The sequence below is a fragment of the Macrobrachium nipponense genome, chromosome 14, assembly GCF_015104395.2.
Source record: "Macrobrachium nipponense isolate FS-2020 chromosome 14, ASM1510439v2, whole genome shotgun sequence".
In the NCBI taxonomy this organism is placed as follows: domain Eukaryota; kingdom Metazoa; phylum Arthropoda; class Malacostraca; order Decapoda; family Palaemonidae; genus Macrobrachium; species Macrobrachium nipponense.
The window spans coordinates 59,663,612-59,682,321 of record NC_087207.1 but is presented as its reverse complement, the minus strand read 5'-3'; the positions used below and the strand labels follow the sequence as shown (position 1 = coordinate 59,682,321).

Here is an 18,710-nt window from a genome sequence, read left to right as displayed (position 1 = left end):
CTACAAGTCTTAAGAAGACTTGTAGAGGAAGCTGATCTTAATCAGTTTTTCTCTAAACCTTATAGGCATATGAATTTTTTAGTATTTTGATTGGTCTAGGGGATTACTTTCACTAGTGGAACTGAATATATGAATTCAGCCAAAGGCCTAACACTGGGACCTATAAGGCCATTCAGTATTGAAGAAATTGAGAATAGGTAGGTTTCAAAGATGTAACAGGAGGGAAAACCATGCAGTTGCTCATGAAATGATTGTTAGGAGAGGGTGGGTAGCAAGATGGAAGACATAAGAAAGGAGGTACAGTAAAAGGAATGAAAGGGGTTGCAGCTAAGGGCCAAAGGGACGCTATAAAAAAAAAAACTTTTAATAAAATCATTGTTTATTAATTATAATTACCAACTGTAATTATAAAATTCCAACAGTACTTTCCATGGCAATTTGCCAGTGCTCAATAATGTAACCTCAAGACTCATTAGCTGCAGTTAATCTTGGGCTTTGGCCAAAGCTCTCCTAGGGCTGGCCCAAAGGATTAGATATTTTTACGTGGCTAGGAACCCATTGGTCACCTAGCAACGGGATCTACAGCTTTATTGTGGGTTCCGAACCACATTATATCAAGAAATTAATTTCTACCACCAGAAATAAATTCCTCTGATTCAGCATTGGCCGAGCTAAGAATCTAACTTCGGAACACTGAAATGGTAGCCGAGCACGAAAACTACTCGTCCAACAACCAAAGACAATAAAACATAAGTAATGTAATGAGTATCAGTTTTCAAAACAAATCTGGAGACAGGAAACCCAAATAGATACTTTGAGAGAAATGGTGACAGTAGCAGGAAAACTTTGGTCAACTGTAAAAGTAGCAAATTTTTTCTTAAGATAACATGTTTTCGTGGTTTCTGTTTCTGCTGCTGTCACTCAATGTTATTTTTAAGGCATCTGGGTTTTCTAATATCGAGGAATATGGAAACAGTGTGAGGAGTGGAAATATAAGACATTTGCATTAGGAAAGAGAAGATAAAAAGAATCTGCCGAATTTGCAACCTGTCATTAGACCAATCATGGTCTTTGGATGCTTAAGCTTTCATACTGGCTCTTCTTAGTAAGTTTATTCTTGCACTGTTACCTAATTATACATATATACCCTTGAGTGATCATCAGAAATCCATTGCCAACAGCTTTTGTTGGATGACAGATAATGCAAGGTAACTGATAAAACAGACCCGACATGCAAGTTATTTTCAACGAAGACTGAATTGTCAGGTTATAGACAATAACTATTTGAGGTAACTTGTACTGTTCAGTTCATCATATTAAACTCTTGACTTACGGCAAAGTAAATTCTCCATACTATCATGTTCAGTACATGATCATCATCTGTCGCCCATGCCTTACGATCTTTATGCATATAAAAGAACTACCTTATGTAATGGCAAAACAGTGATAATGTGCCAAAAGGACAAATGAAAAAACAGAAAAGAAAAAGCTTATTTTATTATACATTACAGTACTAGATTAAAGAAGTTTTCAACTTCAAAGATACAAACAAAGAGCTTTTCCCCTACTTGGAAAGGATACTTCTCACCACACATTTTTCTATTTATGTAAACCTATCAGCAAGTACCGTAGTCATGGTTAATAAAAGAATTTAGACAATTTTTGTTCCCTCAATAGATGTAAACATGGAGAAATTTTTTTGTATCTGGTTTCTCTTTCCAGGGAACAGAAATTTTGCGCTATAGAAGATAAATTCTTACATAACAAAAACAATTCAGTCTGATGATGTACGAACCAAAAAATGCAGACTTGAATCTGCAAAATCACCTGCATTCTTATGATCACCTTGACAACAAACCCAAGAGGGTTATACCCAAAACATTGTGAAAAGGGAAAGAACACATGAGCAATGAAAAGCATATTAATTCTCACTGTCAATACTTGGAAAACCATGAAAAACAAAACAAACAAAAAAAAAAGTAAAAATAAAAGTTAATCAAGTATATTTCATAGTACCATTAGTGACAGTGCAACGAAATTTTGTTTATACTCAATTCACAATTCCAGCGTCCTATCTAAATTCTTTCACTCGCTGGCTCTCCACTAAAGTTTCTGGTAAAAAATTTCCACTGGCTTGAACTGAAACTTCTTTAAGAAATAACATTTTTCAGCTGGGAAACAAGGCATCAGTTATTTAGCAATTCACGTAACCACCTGCACTGGGAAAATGCGTAAAGCTCACTCTGGTGAAGGAATCAACTTGAAATGAATAAAAACAGCACTTCGGAGATGAGAGCTATTTAGTAAATCTGTTGTGTCAAGTTCTTGATACACAGTATTGTATAGTTTATATATATCACATTTCCGTGGCTACATATACCGGTAATTAATTTCTCAGGCAAAAGAACTTCATCATGAAAAATATCACAATAAGGAGCAATACAAATAGGTGATTAGGCAACATAATTGTAAGTATTAGGGTTATCCTTGTCTCGTTCCATGTAATCACGATCAATAAGACTCTCGATTCTCTTCTTGAGGTCTGCAGGCTGAAAAGAAAACGAAAATTAAGTCTACAGGCTGCAAACAAACAAAATTAGAGTTTATCTACATTCACATCTCACACTAAGAAGTCACCAAGTGTCCATCTAAATTTAGGCCTCCTCAAGTCCTCATATGCAGACCCAAAAAAACACTAATTAGTAAAGGGTACTATAGCTAAAATAAAAGTTGACAAATTTCCATGGATGTTCTGAAACCAAATCACAAAAGGTGAATAATAATAATATAGTTTACTAAACTTACACAAAATGGTTAGTCTACTTCCTTTGCACAGAAACTTTTGGGACCTAAAACTCAGATTTAGTAATAAATAATTTTTTGCCTTGAATTATCTATTTTTTCTCTGTGTGCTTTCAATATTGCTATTAAACAAAATATGCAAAATCAAAACTGTAGGGACTAGTTTATTTAAAATAATATATAGCTACTACACAAACTTTATTTCATGCCCCCCCCCCAAAAAAAAAAAAAACCCAAATTGAAATCTCTCACTATACAATTTACTGATCCTGATAATCATATAAATTTTGATACCAAACCATTTTTCCACCAAAAATTCAAAATCAATAAAACACTTAAATGGCTCTTTCATGCAGATTCCTATGAAGCTGCCACCCATAAAATCTTGCATTGGTTGTTGGGTCACAAATCAGTGTGTTATTGATGGTCAATTTAACTCCATGGCATCCTGATCCTATTATTCTCTTATTAGGTTTTACTGCTCTCTTCAGAGTTTTTATGTTATACTACTATACTACTATAGTTCTTTCTGGATGTCACCAGCATTCTACGGCTTTATTTTCTAGAAACACCTACTTGAAGTGGTTATTATGAGTCAAACCATCATTACAAGATATCCAGATTGGACATCTTTCAAAAGCTTCATTTCAGTGAACTTTCACTATCAAATTTTATCATTGGTGGTGCACTACTTTGTTTAGTAGTGAATGCATCATTATTCTACCTAGATACCAAAAATCCAACACCATACTTCTTTCAATCTATTAAAAAACTGTAAATAGATTTTTTGGGCATACCATGAACTTAAGATTTTCAAATATTTAAACGGGACTCAGATGTCACTTTAAAAAACTACACACCTAAATTTTTCTACTTTCACATTCATAGTCAAGTTATTTTTATCTCTACTCTTTAATTCTATAATTATCTTAGCCTTTCTCCCTCTTTTATCCAACATAAAGCATTCTACTCTGTAGATTATATTAGCCTATTCTGTAAAAGCTTCCACAATTGATGGAATGGAGAATGGATGGTGAACATATGGAGAGCATGGGTAGTCCTCTCTCCACCAAGTTACCTACCTGTTAGTCCAGTCTACAGCTGGTCCAGTATATATGCTGAAGGATACACTATATATGAAAGGCACTGAGTTTGTATCCCCATAGGAACAGAGACATGTTTAATTTTACCTACAGAAATGTATGTTCATAACAATCTTAGCATTTTAATTCTACATAGAAAGTTTCTACTCCAATAGAATAAAAGTATGTGACTTCCCAATCACAAGCATCCAAACAGATATTAACAAATATAAAAGTTTACCCTCATTAAAGTTCATGTAAGTTTACCCTCATTTCAATTATAAACAATAAATATCATCTAGCGAATGGCAGGGTAAGGCATATTTACTGGTACCAAAATAATTAATATAAATTGGTCATAGACTTGTGAAAATCCTGAATACTGCATACCTTGACATTGAACTTTAGCTGATTATAAAGTTCTGATAAAAGCAGATTGTGAGGAAGAACCTTTCTCATCTTCATAATCCTTACAATTGCAGCATCAATTTGATATTGTCGATCTTGGAAGACCCTCTCTTCAGTTTGTTGCTGCTCTTCACTCTATCAAAGGAAAAATATTTATATCCATATACACATACTTGAAAGTGTGGATTGATTTTCTTTTGACCTGGATACTATTTATAATTGTACACTTTCAAACCTGTAAACTATACATGACTGAATCTACTAAATAGGAAAACAATCTACTCCTGTTTTAAATCATAAAAAAAAGAGAAATACCAAACATGATTTGATGTAAAATAATGATAATCTCGTACCAAACATGATTTGATGCAAAAAAAATAATAATCTAGAACAAAACCACTCACTTGTGGTACAAGAGCTTCGGTTTCCCGTCATTAATAGGTCAACCCATAGTCCAATCATTTTTGTATACTCCCCCCCCTTTAACAGTATATCTATCAGTTTTTGGTCAATCTGCTAACAACTTTGGGCAAATTACAGTAATGTAAACTATGAAATTCTGTAGTGTTGTAACAGCAACTACTTTCAAAATTCAAATTATGCCAATAATCTTACCGTTTCCTTCATCTGAATCTGGTTAATTCGAATTCTAAAGAGAGGATTCGTAAAGTCCTTATTGTAAATAAATCTATCTCCATCATTGACCTCCTTACTTCGTGGCATCTTTTGAAGAACACGTGCCTTACCACAGGCTAGGGATTGCAAAGTACGTCGAAGCTCCCCATCCTGTGTGATATGAATTAAAAAAAAATAGCTTTTGCAACAAATTTTCAACGAGAAAAAATTAGATTGATAGCACTATAATAATGACCACATTTACACCCAACAGTGATAATGGATTATCACACAAATATACTACATGGGTCAAAAGAAAAAGGATAATGTCATGCAAAATCCTCCAAGTTTTTGTGAATACTCTGAACCATATTGCCTTTTTTTCTCTTGTACATTAACCCTTAAACGCCGAGCCGGTATTTCCGAAAGTGTCTCCCGTATGCTGGCGGCGTTCGCGAGGGAGCGCCGAAGCGGAAAAAGTTTTTTTTTTTTTTTTTAAATCACAGCACGCTTAATTTTCAAGATTAATAATTCATTTTTGGCTCCTTTTTTTGTCATTGCCTGAAGTTTAGTATGCAACCATCAGAAATGAAAAAAAATATCATTATCATATATAAATATTGGAATATAAGACAGCGCAAAAAAAAAAATTTCATATATAATTGTATACAAATCGTGCTGTGAGCAAAACGGTTACAGCTAATGAGTTCATTATTTTTTCGTTGTATTTTACACTAAATTGCGATGATTTTGGTATATAACAAATTGTAACACGATCACAGCAACACAGAGAAAATATTATCACAATATGATGCATGAATGCGTAACACGCAGACTACAAACAAAAAAAAAAAAATTCAAAAATGTACCATAAATCTAAATATTGTGCTAGAGACTTCCCGTTTGTTGCAAAATGAAGGTAATTGATTGAATAATACTAGACTGTAAGTGTTGTGGCTTACAATTGCGGTTTTCGACCATTTCGGTCAAGTTAAAGTTGACCGAAGGTCAAATTTTTTCTATTCATCGTTATTTATATGAAAATATTTCAAAACTGATAAAAGCTACAACCATGGGTTGTTTTTTGTTGTATTCTACATGTAATTGTGCACATTTTCATATATAAAACTTTATATAACGGCTAATTTAAAATGGTGCAAACATTATGACAATCGGACGAAAAAATTTCTGATTTTTCGGAAGTTACAGGGCGGACATAAGGAAAAAGTTTTTTTCATAAATTCACCATAAATCGAAATATTGTGCTAGAGACTTCCAATTTGTTGCAAAATAAAGTTAAATGATTGAATATCACTAAAATGTAATAGTTTTAGCTTACAATTGCATTTTTTGACCATTTCGGTCGAGTCAAATTTGACCGAAGGTTGAAATTTTGGCACTTATCGTTATTTATATGAAACTATTTCAAAACTGATAAAAGCTACAACCATGTGTTGTTTTTAGTTGTATTCTACATGAAATTGCGGACATTTTCATATATAAAACTTTAAGTAACGGCTAATATAAAACAGTGCAAACATTACAACATCGGATGAAAAAATTTCTAATTTTCTCGGCAGACTTACCACGCGGACGTAAGGAAAAAGTTTTTTCATAAATTCAATAAATCGAAATATTGTGCTAGAGACTTCCAATTTGTTGCAAAATGAAGGTAAATGATTGAATATTACTAGAATATAAGAGTTCTAGCTTGCAATTGCATTTTTCGACCATTTCGGTCGAGTCAAAGTTGACCAAAGGTTAATATTTTGAAACATCATTATTTATATGAAAATATTTCAAAACTGATAAAAGCTACAACCATGGGTTGTTTTCAGATGTATTCTACATGAAATTGTGCACATTTCCATATATAAAACTTTATGTAATGGCTAATATAAAACGGTGCAAACATTATGACAATCGGACGAAAAAATTTCTGATTTATGGAAGAGTTACCGCGCGGACGTAAGGAAAAAGTTTTGTTCATAAATTCACCATAAATCGAAATACTGTGCTAGAGACTTCCAATTTGTTGTAAAATGAAGGTAAATGATTAAATATTACGAGAATATATGAGTTTTAGCTTACAATTGCGTTTTTCGACCATTTCGGTAGAGTCAAAGTTGACCGAAGGTTGAAATTTTGGCTCTTATCGTTATTTATATGAAAATATTTCAAAACTGATAAAAGCTACAACCATGGGTTGTTTATTTGTTGTATTCTACATGAAATTGCGCACATTTTCATATATAAAACTCTGTAACGGCCAATATAAAATGGTGCAAAAATTATGTCAAAGTGACGAAATAATTTCTGAGATGTGTCGCTGATGCTTTTTATTGCAAGAAGAAAGAAATTCGCGCTTGCGTGCCTAGGTAACGATTGTAAACAAAACAACAGCTTGATCCGTGAACTCCCAGCATCCCTCAAGGTGCGTGATTCAAAAGTTTTCGTCAAGTAGGCCTATAACTATTTTTCCGCAAATTTTTTTTTTAAATTTTTGCGTCAACGTTTTGTACGTCAATTCGGCACCAAACAGACAATTTTCATTGACGTTTAATATGTCCAATCGGCGTTTAAGGGTTAAATAAAAAAGAGCTGAAAGAAGAAGAGGGTCCAACCTGAAGCAACAAAACTACTGGTAGAAAATTCAATAACTTATCAAAAAATTACCATTTTCCAAACACTAATAAGATAAAAGGTTGCATAATGGCCTTGCTTGTTTATTATAACCACTCTAACTCCTAAGAAAAAAAAAGAAAGATGCAAGTCATTCGAAACGTGCATTATCTCCAAGAAAAATTTTAAACTGATTTTAAGCTAATAAAATGTTAACCGAGTGGTTCATTCTATCCTCAACAAACAGAAAAGAACAGTAAAGTGAAGAACAAAAGCACTGAAATTTATGAAGTCATGGTTTCCCTCTCTTTTAAAGATAAGCTGCTCTCATAATAGGTTCACACATGAAGAAAGCAGGGTTTTATACAAGTTCGAAGAGTAGATGATGACATGGAGACAAAGATGGAATAACCTTAAAAAAAGTCATGTACAAAGCGGGTGCACTCAAGATAATGATTATTATTATTATTATTATAAGTATATATGAGACCCTTGTATCATATTCCTAAACCATCACAGGATGGATATGAATAATTAGCATTAAATCACCTGAGAAGTGAGAATTGGAACAACATAAACTTTAAGTTGGACAGCTGCAATAGAAAAGTTGAAAGGGAAGGAATGATAAGGAAATGCAAAAATCAACACATCTGGGGCCAAAAGGTCACTGCAAAAAGCTTTGCAAACCACCTTCAGTGTGATGCAAAATGCACACATCCTACAGGGAGACCATGAAAAAGAGGAAATCTGTGAGTGAGAGGAAAAACCCAGTGATTTACAATAATTAAGGCCTTTCCAAAAAATCTACTAAATCCCTAAGATTCACTTAATGACTCTGATCTTAGATTGAAGTGAAGTACTGTTAAAGAAGCTAAACGGCTAAATAAGTAGAAATCCAAGGAAACTGATCCTAAAAGGCTGCAGGGGCACAAAGGGAGTGCAAAGAACTTACAGTACTATCCATATTATGAAAAGAAATTTAAATAACATCTACAACATGCTGCATAGGGCCCACTCTTAGTGGTAATCCCTTAAGGATAGAACTCTGATGGGGAAGGGAGCATAAGTGCCATAAAGATGAGAAAGGGAGCATAAGTGCCATAAAGATGGGGAAGGGAGCATAAGTGCCATAAAGATGAGAAAGGGAGCATAAGTGCCATAAAGATGGGGAAGGGAGCATAAGTGCCATAAAGATGAGAAAGGGAGCATAAGTGAAAAAACCAATAAAGATGGGAAGGGAGCATAAGTGCCATAGATGGGGAAGGGAGCATAAGTGCCTTAAATGGGGAAGGAAGCATAAGTGAAAAAACCAATAAAGATGGGAAAGGGAGCATAAGTGCCACAAAGATGGGGAAGGAAGCAAAAGTGCCATAAAGATGGGGAAGGGAGCATAAGTGAAAAAACCAATAAAGATGGGGAAGGGAGCACAAGTGCCATCAGCAGACAGTGATATAAGCATGTAATCTTGCTTACAAGAGGATTAAAACTAAGGGCAAAAAAATCTAGTAGGTTTAATCACCAACCCATCATGATGATATAATTTTAAAATACATGAACAGGCTTTGTTAACAAATTAGTTTGAATTGAAAAAAAATTAAGTTTACTAAAAATGTTACTTTGATGTATTTTAGATACAACACATTTCAAAGGTCCAACAAAAGTTACCAAATTAAAAGTCACAGGAAGCATATAAACAGTTGCTTTTCTTAGAAGAAGGCCAAGCCAGAGAATGTTTCCGAGAGGAAAGCTTAGTGCAGGAATAAAAATAAAGCTAGGCCAATTTTACCAACAATTCATACACATAAACTCATAAGAATTAGTTCCTAAAATTCACACACAAAAAAATGAGGTTATTATGATATAACAAAGTTTCATGTATACTTACCTGACAGGTATATATATAGCTATATTCTCTGTTCGCACTGGCAGAATTTTCAAAACTCGCGGCAACCGCTAGATCACTGGTAGTTCAGGTGATCGCCACCCCGCTCCCGTGGCGCTGGTGCTCGGAATCATTCCCATTTTCCTCAGATTTTTCTCTGAACCCTGTCTTCTGAGGGGAGGTGGGTGGGAATTTAATTATATATACCTGCCAGGTAAGTAAACATGAAACTTTGTTATATGATAATAACCTCATTTTCATGTATGACACTTACCTGGCAGGTATATATATAGCTGATTGACACATTTGGAGGTGGGTCAAAGACAGCAACATTATAAGAGTTTTAAAATTTAAAATTCAAAATACTCTTAGATTCCTTACCTGCTAAGGTAGCTGACTTCAGCATTCCTGCCTCTTAGCCTGCTAAACCTTAGTAGCTTCCAACTAGGACGTGACCTATTAGTTGATGAAGCTAATTACAAGGGTCTGACAACTGGACGGGACCAATTTGTTGACAGGAAACCCTAGCCCTCTCTTACCACGGGCATTCATGCTAGGATAAGTTAGACCACCTGAACCACACACAAAACTAACCTAACACACTACACTTCACAGACTGAAGAGGAAATAACCCTCTCAGACAACCATAAAAACAACACCACTTCATTAAAATACCTAGCATGTTAGTAAGTTATGGGGTGGAAATTCCTTTGCCCAATACTGCTCCTGAGGATACATATGGACCCAACGTTTGACAATTGTCAAACGTTGTTTTTACGTTTCTAAGGTAATGACTTGCAAACACTGAATTAGTCCTCCAAAACGTCGTTTCAATATCATCTTTGAGGGCCATATTCTTTTTAAAAGCCAAGGAAGTAGCTACTGCTCTCACTTCGTGCGCCTTAACCTTAAGGATGCCGAAATTTTCTTCTTGGCATAACATATGAGATTCTTTAATTAGTTCCCTAAGGAAAAAGGCAATAGCATTTTTGGTCATTGCTCTGCTAGGATTCTTCACAGAGCACCACAGTGATTCTGAAGTTCCTCTAATCTTACTGGTTTTCTCCATATAATAGCGCAATGCCCTTACTGGACAAAGAACTCTCTCTTGTTCCTGTCCTACTAAATCTGAAAGACCCATAATTTCAAAAGACCTTGGCCATGGATGAGCTGGATTCTCGTTCTTGGCCAAGAACCCCTCCTGAAATGAGCAAACCGCCTTGTCAGGTTTTCCAGCCAATATGTTGCTGATTGCTTGCAGCTCACTCACCCTTTTAGCTGTGGCCAAGGCCACCAAAAAGATGGTCTTTTTCGAGATATCTCTCAACGAGGCTTGATCCATCGGTTCGAACTTACTAGTTCCTAAGAATTTCAGGACACATCGAGATTCCAGGAAGGCGCTCTGTATTGGAGTTCCTTCCTTGTTCCAAAGGACCTTATGAGGTCTCTCAGATCTAGATTATTTGTAATATCTAAACCTCTATGTCTAAATACTGAGGCCAACATACTCCGATACCCTTTAATCGTCTGAGTTGACAATCCTATTTCCTTCTTTAAATATAAAAGGAAGTCGGCAATTTGGGTCACAGAGGTACTGGATGAAGAAATCTTCCGACTCTTGCACCACTTACGAAAGATTTCCCACTTCGCCTGGTACACCTTAATAGTAGAGGCTCTTCTAGCTCCGGCCACCGCTCGGCCGCCTCTCTAGAAAACCCCCACCTCGCTCTGACAAGTCTTTCGATAGTCTGAACGCAGTCAGACCCAGAGCGAGGGTGTTCTTGTGGTACCTGTTGAAGTGAGGCTGTTTGAGTAGATCTACTCTTGCTGGAAGTGTCCTTGGCACATCTATTGTCCATTCCAGTACTTCTGTGAACTAATCTCGGGCCGGCCAGTAGGGAGCTATGAGAGTCATTCTTGTCCCTTGACTCTCCCTGAATTTCTTCAAAACCTTTCCTAATATCTTGAACGGGGGAAAGGCGTACACGTCTAGCCCCGTCCAATCTAGAAGAAAGGCGTCTACTGCGACTGCTTGACGGTCTGGAACTGGAGAGCAATAAGTCGTCAATCTCTTTGTCATTGCTGTCGCAAACAAGTCCACCACTGGGCGACCCCATAATTTCCACAGACTCTGGCATACTTCTAGATGAAGAGTCCATTCTGTTGATAGAAGTTGACCTTCCCTGCTCAACAGGTCCGCTCTCACATTCTTCTCCCCTTGAATGAATCTGGTGAGAAGGGTTACGTTTTCCTTCTCTGCCCAAAGAAGGATCTCCTCCGCCAACTTGCAAAGAGAGATTGAATGTGTCCCTCCTTGTTGCGGATGTACGCCAGAGCTGTGGTATTGTCCGCGTTGACTTGCACCACCTTGTTGTGAATCACCGCGTTGAACTCTTTCAAAGCCAAGAAAATCGCCATCAGTTCCTTCCTGTTTATATGCCAAGCCGCTTCCTCCTTGCTCCAACGACCTGAAACTTCTTGATGTCCGAGAGTCGCTCCCCAGCCTGCGTCCGACGCGTCTGAGAACAATACATGGTCTGGGTTCTTTTGCTGGAGCGACGCTCCCTTCGCTAACTTCCCCGGAGTTAGCCACCACCGCAATTCCTCTTTGATCTTGCGAGGAATTCGAAACAGGAAGGAATCTGGTTGCGATTTTCTTGGCCAGACTTGGTTCAAAAATATTTGTAGGGGTCTCATGTGAAGCCTTCCTAGAGAAACGAACCGTTCCAGGGACGAGAGGGTCCCCAGTAAGCTCATCCACTCTCGTGCCGAAACATTGTTCTTTCTCTAGAAATGCTGAACTTTCGGATGCACTGCTCTTGTCTGTTGGGAGATGGAAAAGCCCGAAAAGTCAGTGAGGAGATCAGAATCCCCAAATAAACTAGCTCCTGATTGGGGGTCATATTCGACTTTTCTAAGTTCACCATGAGCCCTAACTCTTCCGTTAATGTTAACGTCATTTCTAAGTCCTCCAGACATTGCTTTCTTGATTGGGCTCTTATGAGCCAATCGTCCAGGTATAGAGACACTCTTATTCCTAGAATGTGTAGCCACTTCGCCACGCTTGCCATCACTCTTGTAAAAACTTGTGGGGCTGTGCACAGTCCAAAGCAGAGGGCTTTGAACTGAAAGACCCTGTTCTGGATCACAAATCTCAGGTACTTCCTGGATCCTGCATGAATTGGGATATGAAAATATGCGTCTTGAAGGTCCAGGGTAACCATCCAGTCCCTGGACGTACCGGCTGCCAGTACTTGAATCGGTCGTCTCCATTGTAAATTTTGTCTTCTCCACAAATAAGTTGAGTTGACTTACGTCCAGTACTGGTCTCCATCCCCCCGAGGATTTCGCTACTAAAAACAGGCCGGTTGTAAAATCCCGGAGATAAGTGATCCAGAACAGGTTCTATTGCTCCTTTCTTGAGCATAGAAAGTACTTGTTCTTGTAGTGCTTCTTGTTCCCTGGATCGCTGTAGTGAGCTCCAAGCTCTCTTGGCGAATGTCGCAAGAGGTGGTCCTTCTTCATGAAAAGGGATTTTGTAACCTTCTTCGGCCAACCTTGACGACCCAAGGATCTGCTCCCTTTTCTTGCCAAATCTCCCAAAACTTCTGGAGTCTGGCACCTACTGATGTCTGAAGGACTTGTTGTTCATTGTTTACTACTGGGTTTCGAACCCCTCTTGGACGGAGCTCTTCTTGCTCTGAAGGAAGGACGAGAAAAGGACTTGCCTCGAAAGGGCTGACTAGCTTGTCTTGATTCCTTAGCGCGTCTTCTTAACCACCTTGTGGGTAAAAATTTTCTTACCGAAGAAGTTAACAGATCCTGCGTCGCCTTCTGAGTTAGGGAAAGCGAAATATCCTTGATAATATCCGCAGGAAATAACTGATCCGAAAGTGGGGAATAAACCAATTCGGATTTCTGGGCGTTAGAAACGCCCTTAGCAGCAAAAGAGCATAGGAGTGACCTCTTCTTTAAAACTCCTGCGGTGAAAAGAGATGCTCTAACTCATTCGCGCCATCCCTTAAGGCTTTGTCCATGCAGGACATAATACTGCTTGGGAGTTGAGAAGTCGTTGATTCATTATTTTCCACTGTTCGTCCAGAGCCCCCAAGGACCAATCAAGAAAATTGAAAACCTCGAAAGTCCGGAAAATCCCTTTCAAGAGATGATCTAACTCTGATGGAGACCACCACACTTTAGCCGAATTCAAAGCATGTCTGCGGGAACTGTCAACAATGTTGGAAAAATCCCCCTGGGAGGAGGCAGGAACTCCCAGGCCGAGATTTTCCCCCGTCGCATACCAAATTCCGGACTTCGAAGCCAATTTGGCTGGAGGGAAAGAGAACACAGTCTTGCCCGCTTCCCTCTTTTCCTTCAACCACGTATCAATTCTTTGAAGAGCCTTCTTAGCCGTAATCGAAAAACTTCATCTTCAAAAACGAGGACTTTTTCGGAGTTTATTCTTGGAGAATTGAGAAAGGGGTGATGTCGGAGCTGCAGGCTGAAAATCCCCTTCAAAAAGTGAAAGAAGGCAATTCGTTAATTTCTTGTAGTCTGAAGAAGGTGCTTCACCATCTTTTTCTTCCTCAGACTCTAAGTCTTCTATCTCCTCTTCTGCCGAAGACACATCCTGTAAACCAAGGTCTTGCTGCAGAAAATCTTCTCCAACCTCGCGGGAAGAAGCCGGCTCCTGCCGCCTGCGTCCTGCGTCCTTCTGAGCTCCGAGGTTGCGTCCTGCGTCCTGTTCCGGAAGCTTGCGTCCTGCGTCCTGCTCCGGTAACTTGCGTCCTGCTTCCTGTTCTCGTAACTTACGTCTGCGTCCTGCTCCCGTAACTTGCGTACTACCCGCCGACTCCGAAGCGTGATGAGAAGGAGGCAAACCATCATGCGTCCTTTTAGATGACTTGACGGGGAGAGATGCGTCCTTACGCCTCATAGGAGGATGTTCCGATGTTCCCCACGATTTAACTAAATCGGCTAACCTTCCTTGCATCTCTTCAAGGAAGTTCCTAGTCTCTGTTTCCTGGCGGGAAGTCTGAGCAAGCGGAGAACGACGACGAGAAGGATCATTAAAACGAGAAATTCGATCCTGAGCTCTACGATAAGGAGAAGATACCGGAGAGACTGCTCCGGATTCAGAAGGAGGGCTCCTATCCAGAGAACCGCGTATACATGAGGTCTTGCGTCTTGTCTTGGACTTAAAGGATCTCCTCCTTTTGTTTTAACGGAACCACCTCTTCCTCATCACCAGAAGATCTCGGGACTACTCCACCGCTCTTGAGGGTCACGCTCATCTTGAGAAGACGTAAGTCTATGCGTCCTCTTCAGAGGACGCGAAACTTCCGCCTAACGTCCATACCTGCCTGACGCAGAACTATCTGTAGAGGAAAAACACTTCCCAGTGTCGCCTTTTCTATGACGCACTGCTGCAGCCTGGGACGCAACAGGACTGCTGAAGGGACGACTGATCGTAAGGGAACCCCTCTCGCCTCCCTTCGACTGTCGACATGCCTTCTCCCTTGGGTCTGGGAGCTTGGCAGAGCCTCCTAGGTTCTAGGAGCACGAGTGGAGATGATCAGCCGCCCGTCCACTACAGGTGACCACTCTCAAACGTACCCACTTTGTCTGTAAGACGCTGAATTGTATCGCCCATTGACGCAAGGGCGGCAAACACTTTCACATAATTAGTATCCTCAGAAACAGCAGCAGGCGCAGGAGAGACCTGAGGAGAAGGATTAACAACTTCTACTTGGGAAGAAGGGGAGAAATAACAGAAGTATTCAAGGCCTTACTAGAAGATTCCTGACCTCTCACTCCGAGACACCGATCTTCTTACTCTATCCTTTTCTAGTCTCTCAACATATTTCGTGAAAGTCTTCCACTCCTTCTCATTTAAACTTTCACACTCATTACATCTATTATCCAAGTACACAAAACCTCTCTACACTTCTTACATACTGTGTGCGGGTCTACCGAGGCTTTCGGCAGTCTCACCTTGCACCTTCTTCATACACACTCGAAATACTACACCAGAATCAGACATTATAAGAACTTCCAATCGCGATTGCCAATCCAACTTTCCAATACGATACCCAATAAACCATCCAAGTACAGCGAAAGTCAGCTAACGAGTTCAAATTCTAGCAGGGAACCAACAACGATGTTGCCGGTTCAGTGGCAGAAAAAATCTGAGGAAAATGGGAATGATTCCGAGCACCAGCGCCACGGAAGCGGGGTGGCGATCACCTGAACTACCAGTGATCTAGCGGTTGCCGCGAGTTTTGAAAATTCTGCCAGTGCGAACAGAGAATATAGCTATATATATACCTGCCAGGTAAGTGTCATACATGAAAACTCATGAGAATCTATTCCGAATATTTCAGTTTGCTAGACCCTTCCAATAACCAAATTTCCTTATCTATATTTCTCCAACTACTTGAATTTTTGGGTTCAATGTGTTCAGTCATTGTAAAAGCCCCTATATTTTTCTCCTCTCCCAGTTTTCTCTTCTTTCCATTCAAGCAAAAGGTAGCCATCCCACTGGTTCTTTGGTAATGGTAAAACAAACAGAAACTGAACAAAATGAACTTGATCTTACCTCAATATTTGTTCCATTAGAAATATCTGCTAGTAACAGGGAATCTGTTTTGTTAAATAAAAGGAGCACGAGAGCCTGGAATAGTGATACCTGGAGTTCCCTGGGTCCTTGATTAAATGATGCCTTTAGTACACAATGGCCAAGAGTAGGTTGCCACTGAAAAGATCAATGAACGTAATTATCAGTGATGTTGAATCACGGAAAGTCAATAAACCTAAAAGAAAATTAGTGCTTTATTCAAGAAAAAGACCCATGTGGAAGTTGGCATAATAAAAAATATAGATACACTTTAAATAATTTATAATTTTAACATAGTAATGTATGAGATAAATCAATATTATTTTAGTGCATAATGTAGTTAATGATAAAGAAAGAATAATCAATTAAGTCTGTCCACAACTTTTATAATACAAGTCTAGTCACCATTTAAAACTGCCACTGATATACCACTGTAATCAAGAGTATATCTATCTTTATGGTTGGTAAATGGAAGCACATTCTTACTCAAAATCAGTAATATATTTCATAACCTTGGTTTTGCAAGTACCCTAAAATTCAGTTATCCTTCAACAAAAAACTGGTGGTGTTCAATGGCATAACTTTCCTCACTTAACCTTGTCAATATCACATGTACTTTTAACACCCATCACCCTTTAAACTTTATGCAAAAAGGCAATAATCTACCTTTTTTCCCCATATTTGTAACAATATATACTGCATTATTAGAATATGCCCATTAATGTATTTTTATACAGCAACATTCTTCTTATAAGTTCCTTACATATTATACTACCATACACAATATACAAACTCACAGTATCCATTTGCTTAAGTCAAATCGCCTATTACAGCTGTATTTAAGATGAAGGTAACGTATTGAAACTGATACTCAACTTACTGAATCCATCTAAGTATACTGCATTATTATTGTTATACCATAATTGTAATGCGTATAAGAAATCACTCGGCCACCATTTGTAAGGTTTACATTCTCAGAATCAGCTGATCAAGCCAAATAACAAAAAAATTAGGAATCATTTTCTAGTTGCTAGAAGAAATGCATTACTACTGGAATTCTTATTACTTTTTTTCTAATTACGTAAATATAAAACAGATTACAAACGTAAACTAACATACTTTCTGTTAAAGTATAATCCCTCAAAATCGCAAAACAGATGTTTCCCGATTCGTGTGTTTATATCATACCAGATGTTGTTAACTTCAGTTCTTTGGTACCTGGTTGTTAATTATAAGATATGGTTATGAAGTGTTACATAAGCCATAAGTTTTGTAATCTTGTTTGAAAGCCTAGCTCAGAATACTATCTAACAAAAATTACATTTACTTGATTTATAATACACAAACCGTGTTTGTGTACTACATTACAACACCCCGTGTTTATATCTTTAATAGTATATACAGCATTTCTCGATGACTGTTAAAAGCAAATTCATTTTCAAAACACTGCTAAAAGTTATTGGAATTAGTGTTTGTGTGCATATGCCTGTACCCCATGTATGATTTAAAATTAAATAGTGGAGAAAAGTGTGTGTGTGTCTGTGTGTGTGTGTGTGTGTGTGTGTGTGTGTGTGTGTGTGTGTGTGTGTGCGCGCACGCGAGAGCTATTGTATTAGGCTCTGATGTAAACTCCCTCAGTTGTTTTCTCTCTCAAATTACTGTACCATAACCTTGAATACACAAAACTAAACAAACACCAGGAAGATCACACCACCATTGAATGAATGTATGCATACATACATACATGTTGCCTTTGGTTTCTTCCTTTGCTTGATTTACTTTAACATACTTCATTACAAGTTTGGTTGACTCCAAATATGGTCATCACACATATCAGAGCACTTAAGAGAATATTTTATCACTGTTGATATTTCATCTCTAATCGTCATCAAAATATTTATGTATGTGAATTTCATATGTAGGCAAGACATCAACAAACAGACCATGGAATGAGTGTGTGCATACGCGTACATGTTGCTAGTTTTTTTGCTTTGCTTGACTTACTGTATCATGTTTCATTACAAGTTTAGTTTACTCAAGTATGATTGTCACACATCATAATTGCACACAAGAGAATATTTTATCACTATCATACCCTGTGCACACAATCAATAGTTTTTCTTAAAGATTGTAAAAATAAATAATGACAGAAAATGTACAGTAAAAAGATAAATGAGAATAGCGTAAAATGTAAATAGCAAGTCATAAGCATAACATAAAACAAACAATGCTTTATCAAGTTAGACATGTGCCTACCCCTCCTTCCCCTCCCAACCAGGGAAAGTGCTCCCCAGTTCCAACCACCTTCCGAAAACAACCGTTTCTCTACACAGTTTACTGCCCCTCTTCGCCCAGGGTTGCTCACCATCTGACACTCAAAGAAATTCATCCTAACCTCATTTTTGTTCCCCTATTTTTCACAATTCTTCAATTAGTTTCTGATTTTATTCTTTAGTTCGAGCTTACTTTTTAATTTTTAATATCCTCTAACATACAACAAATTAACTACCTACGGACCATAAATACATGAACTGAGAAATGACGATGTAACAGTTCATTTATTCAGCAATGGGTGAGGTTCCACTATTTTTACTCTAGTTCATTTTCAAGGTTTTCTGCTTATTGTCAATAAAAAAGGCAAACTGTTAGCACTGCAGAGTATGTTTAACAGGCTTTATGACAA

At 38.0% G+C, this 18,710-nt stretch overlaps 1 protein-coding gene across 1 annotated transcript in view; it reads right to left on the bottom strand.

Moving 5' to 3' along the window:
- Nucleotides 1-1,479: 1,479 nt before the first annotated feature.
- LOC135226547 (cullin-4A-like) overlaps nucleotides 1,480-18,710 on the bottom strand; it is a 64,353-nt gene continuing 47,122 nt past the window's right edge. The window contains exons 11-14 of the mRNA XM_064266203.1: nucleotides 16,010-16,165; nucleotides 4,908-5,078; nucleotides 4,275-4,427; nucleotides 1,480-2,549 (exon numbers count right to left, since the gene is read on the bottom strand). Coding sequence (XP_064122273.1) covers nucleotides 2,454-2,549; nucleotides 4,275-4,427; nucleotides 4,908-5,078; nucleotides 16,010-16,165 — 576 coding nt within the window. The 3' untranslated portion in view covers nucleotides 1,480-2,453. The remainder of the gene's footprint in view (nucleotides 2,550-4,274; nucleotides 4,428-4,907; nucleotides 5,079-16,009; nucleotides 16,166-18,710) is intronic.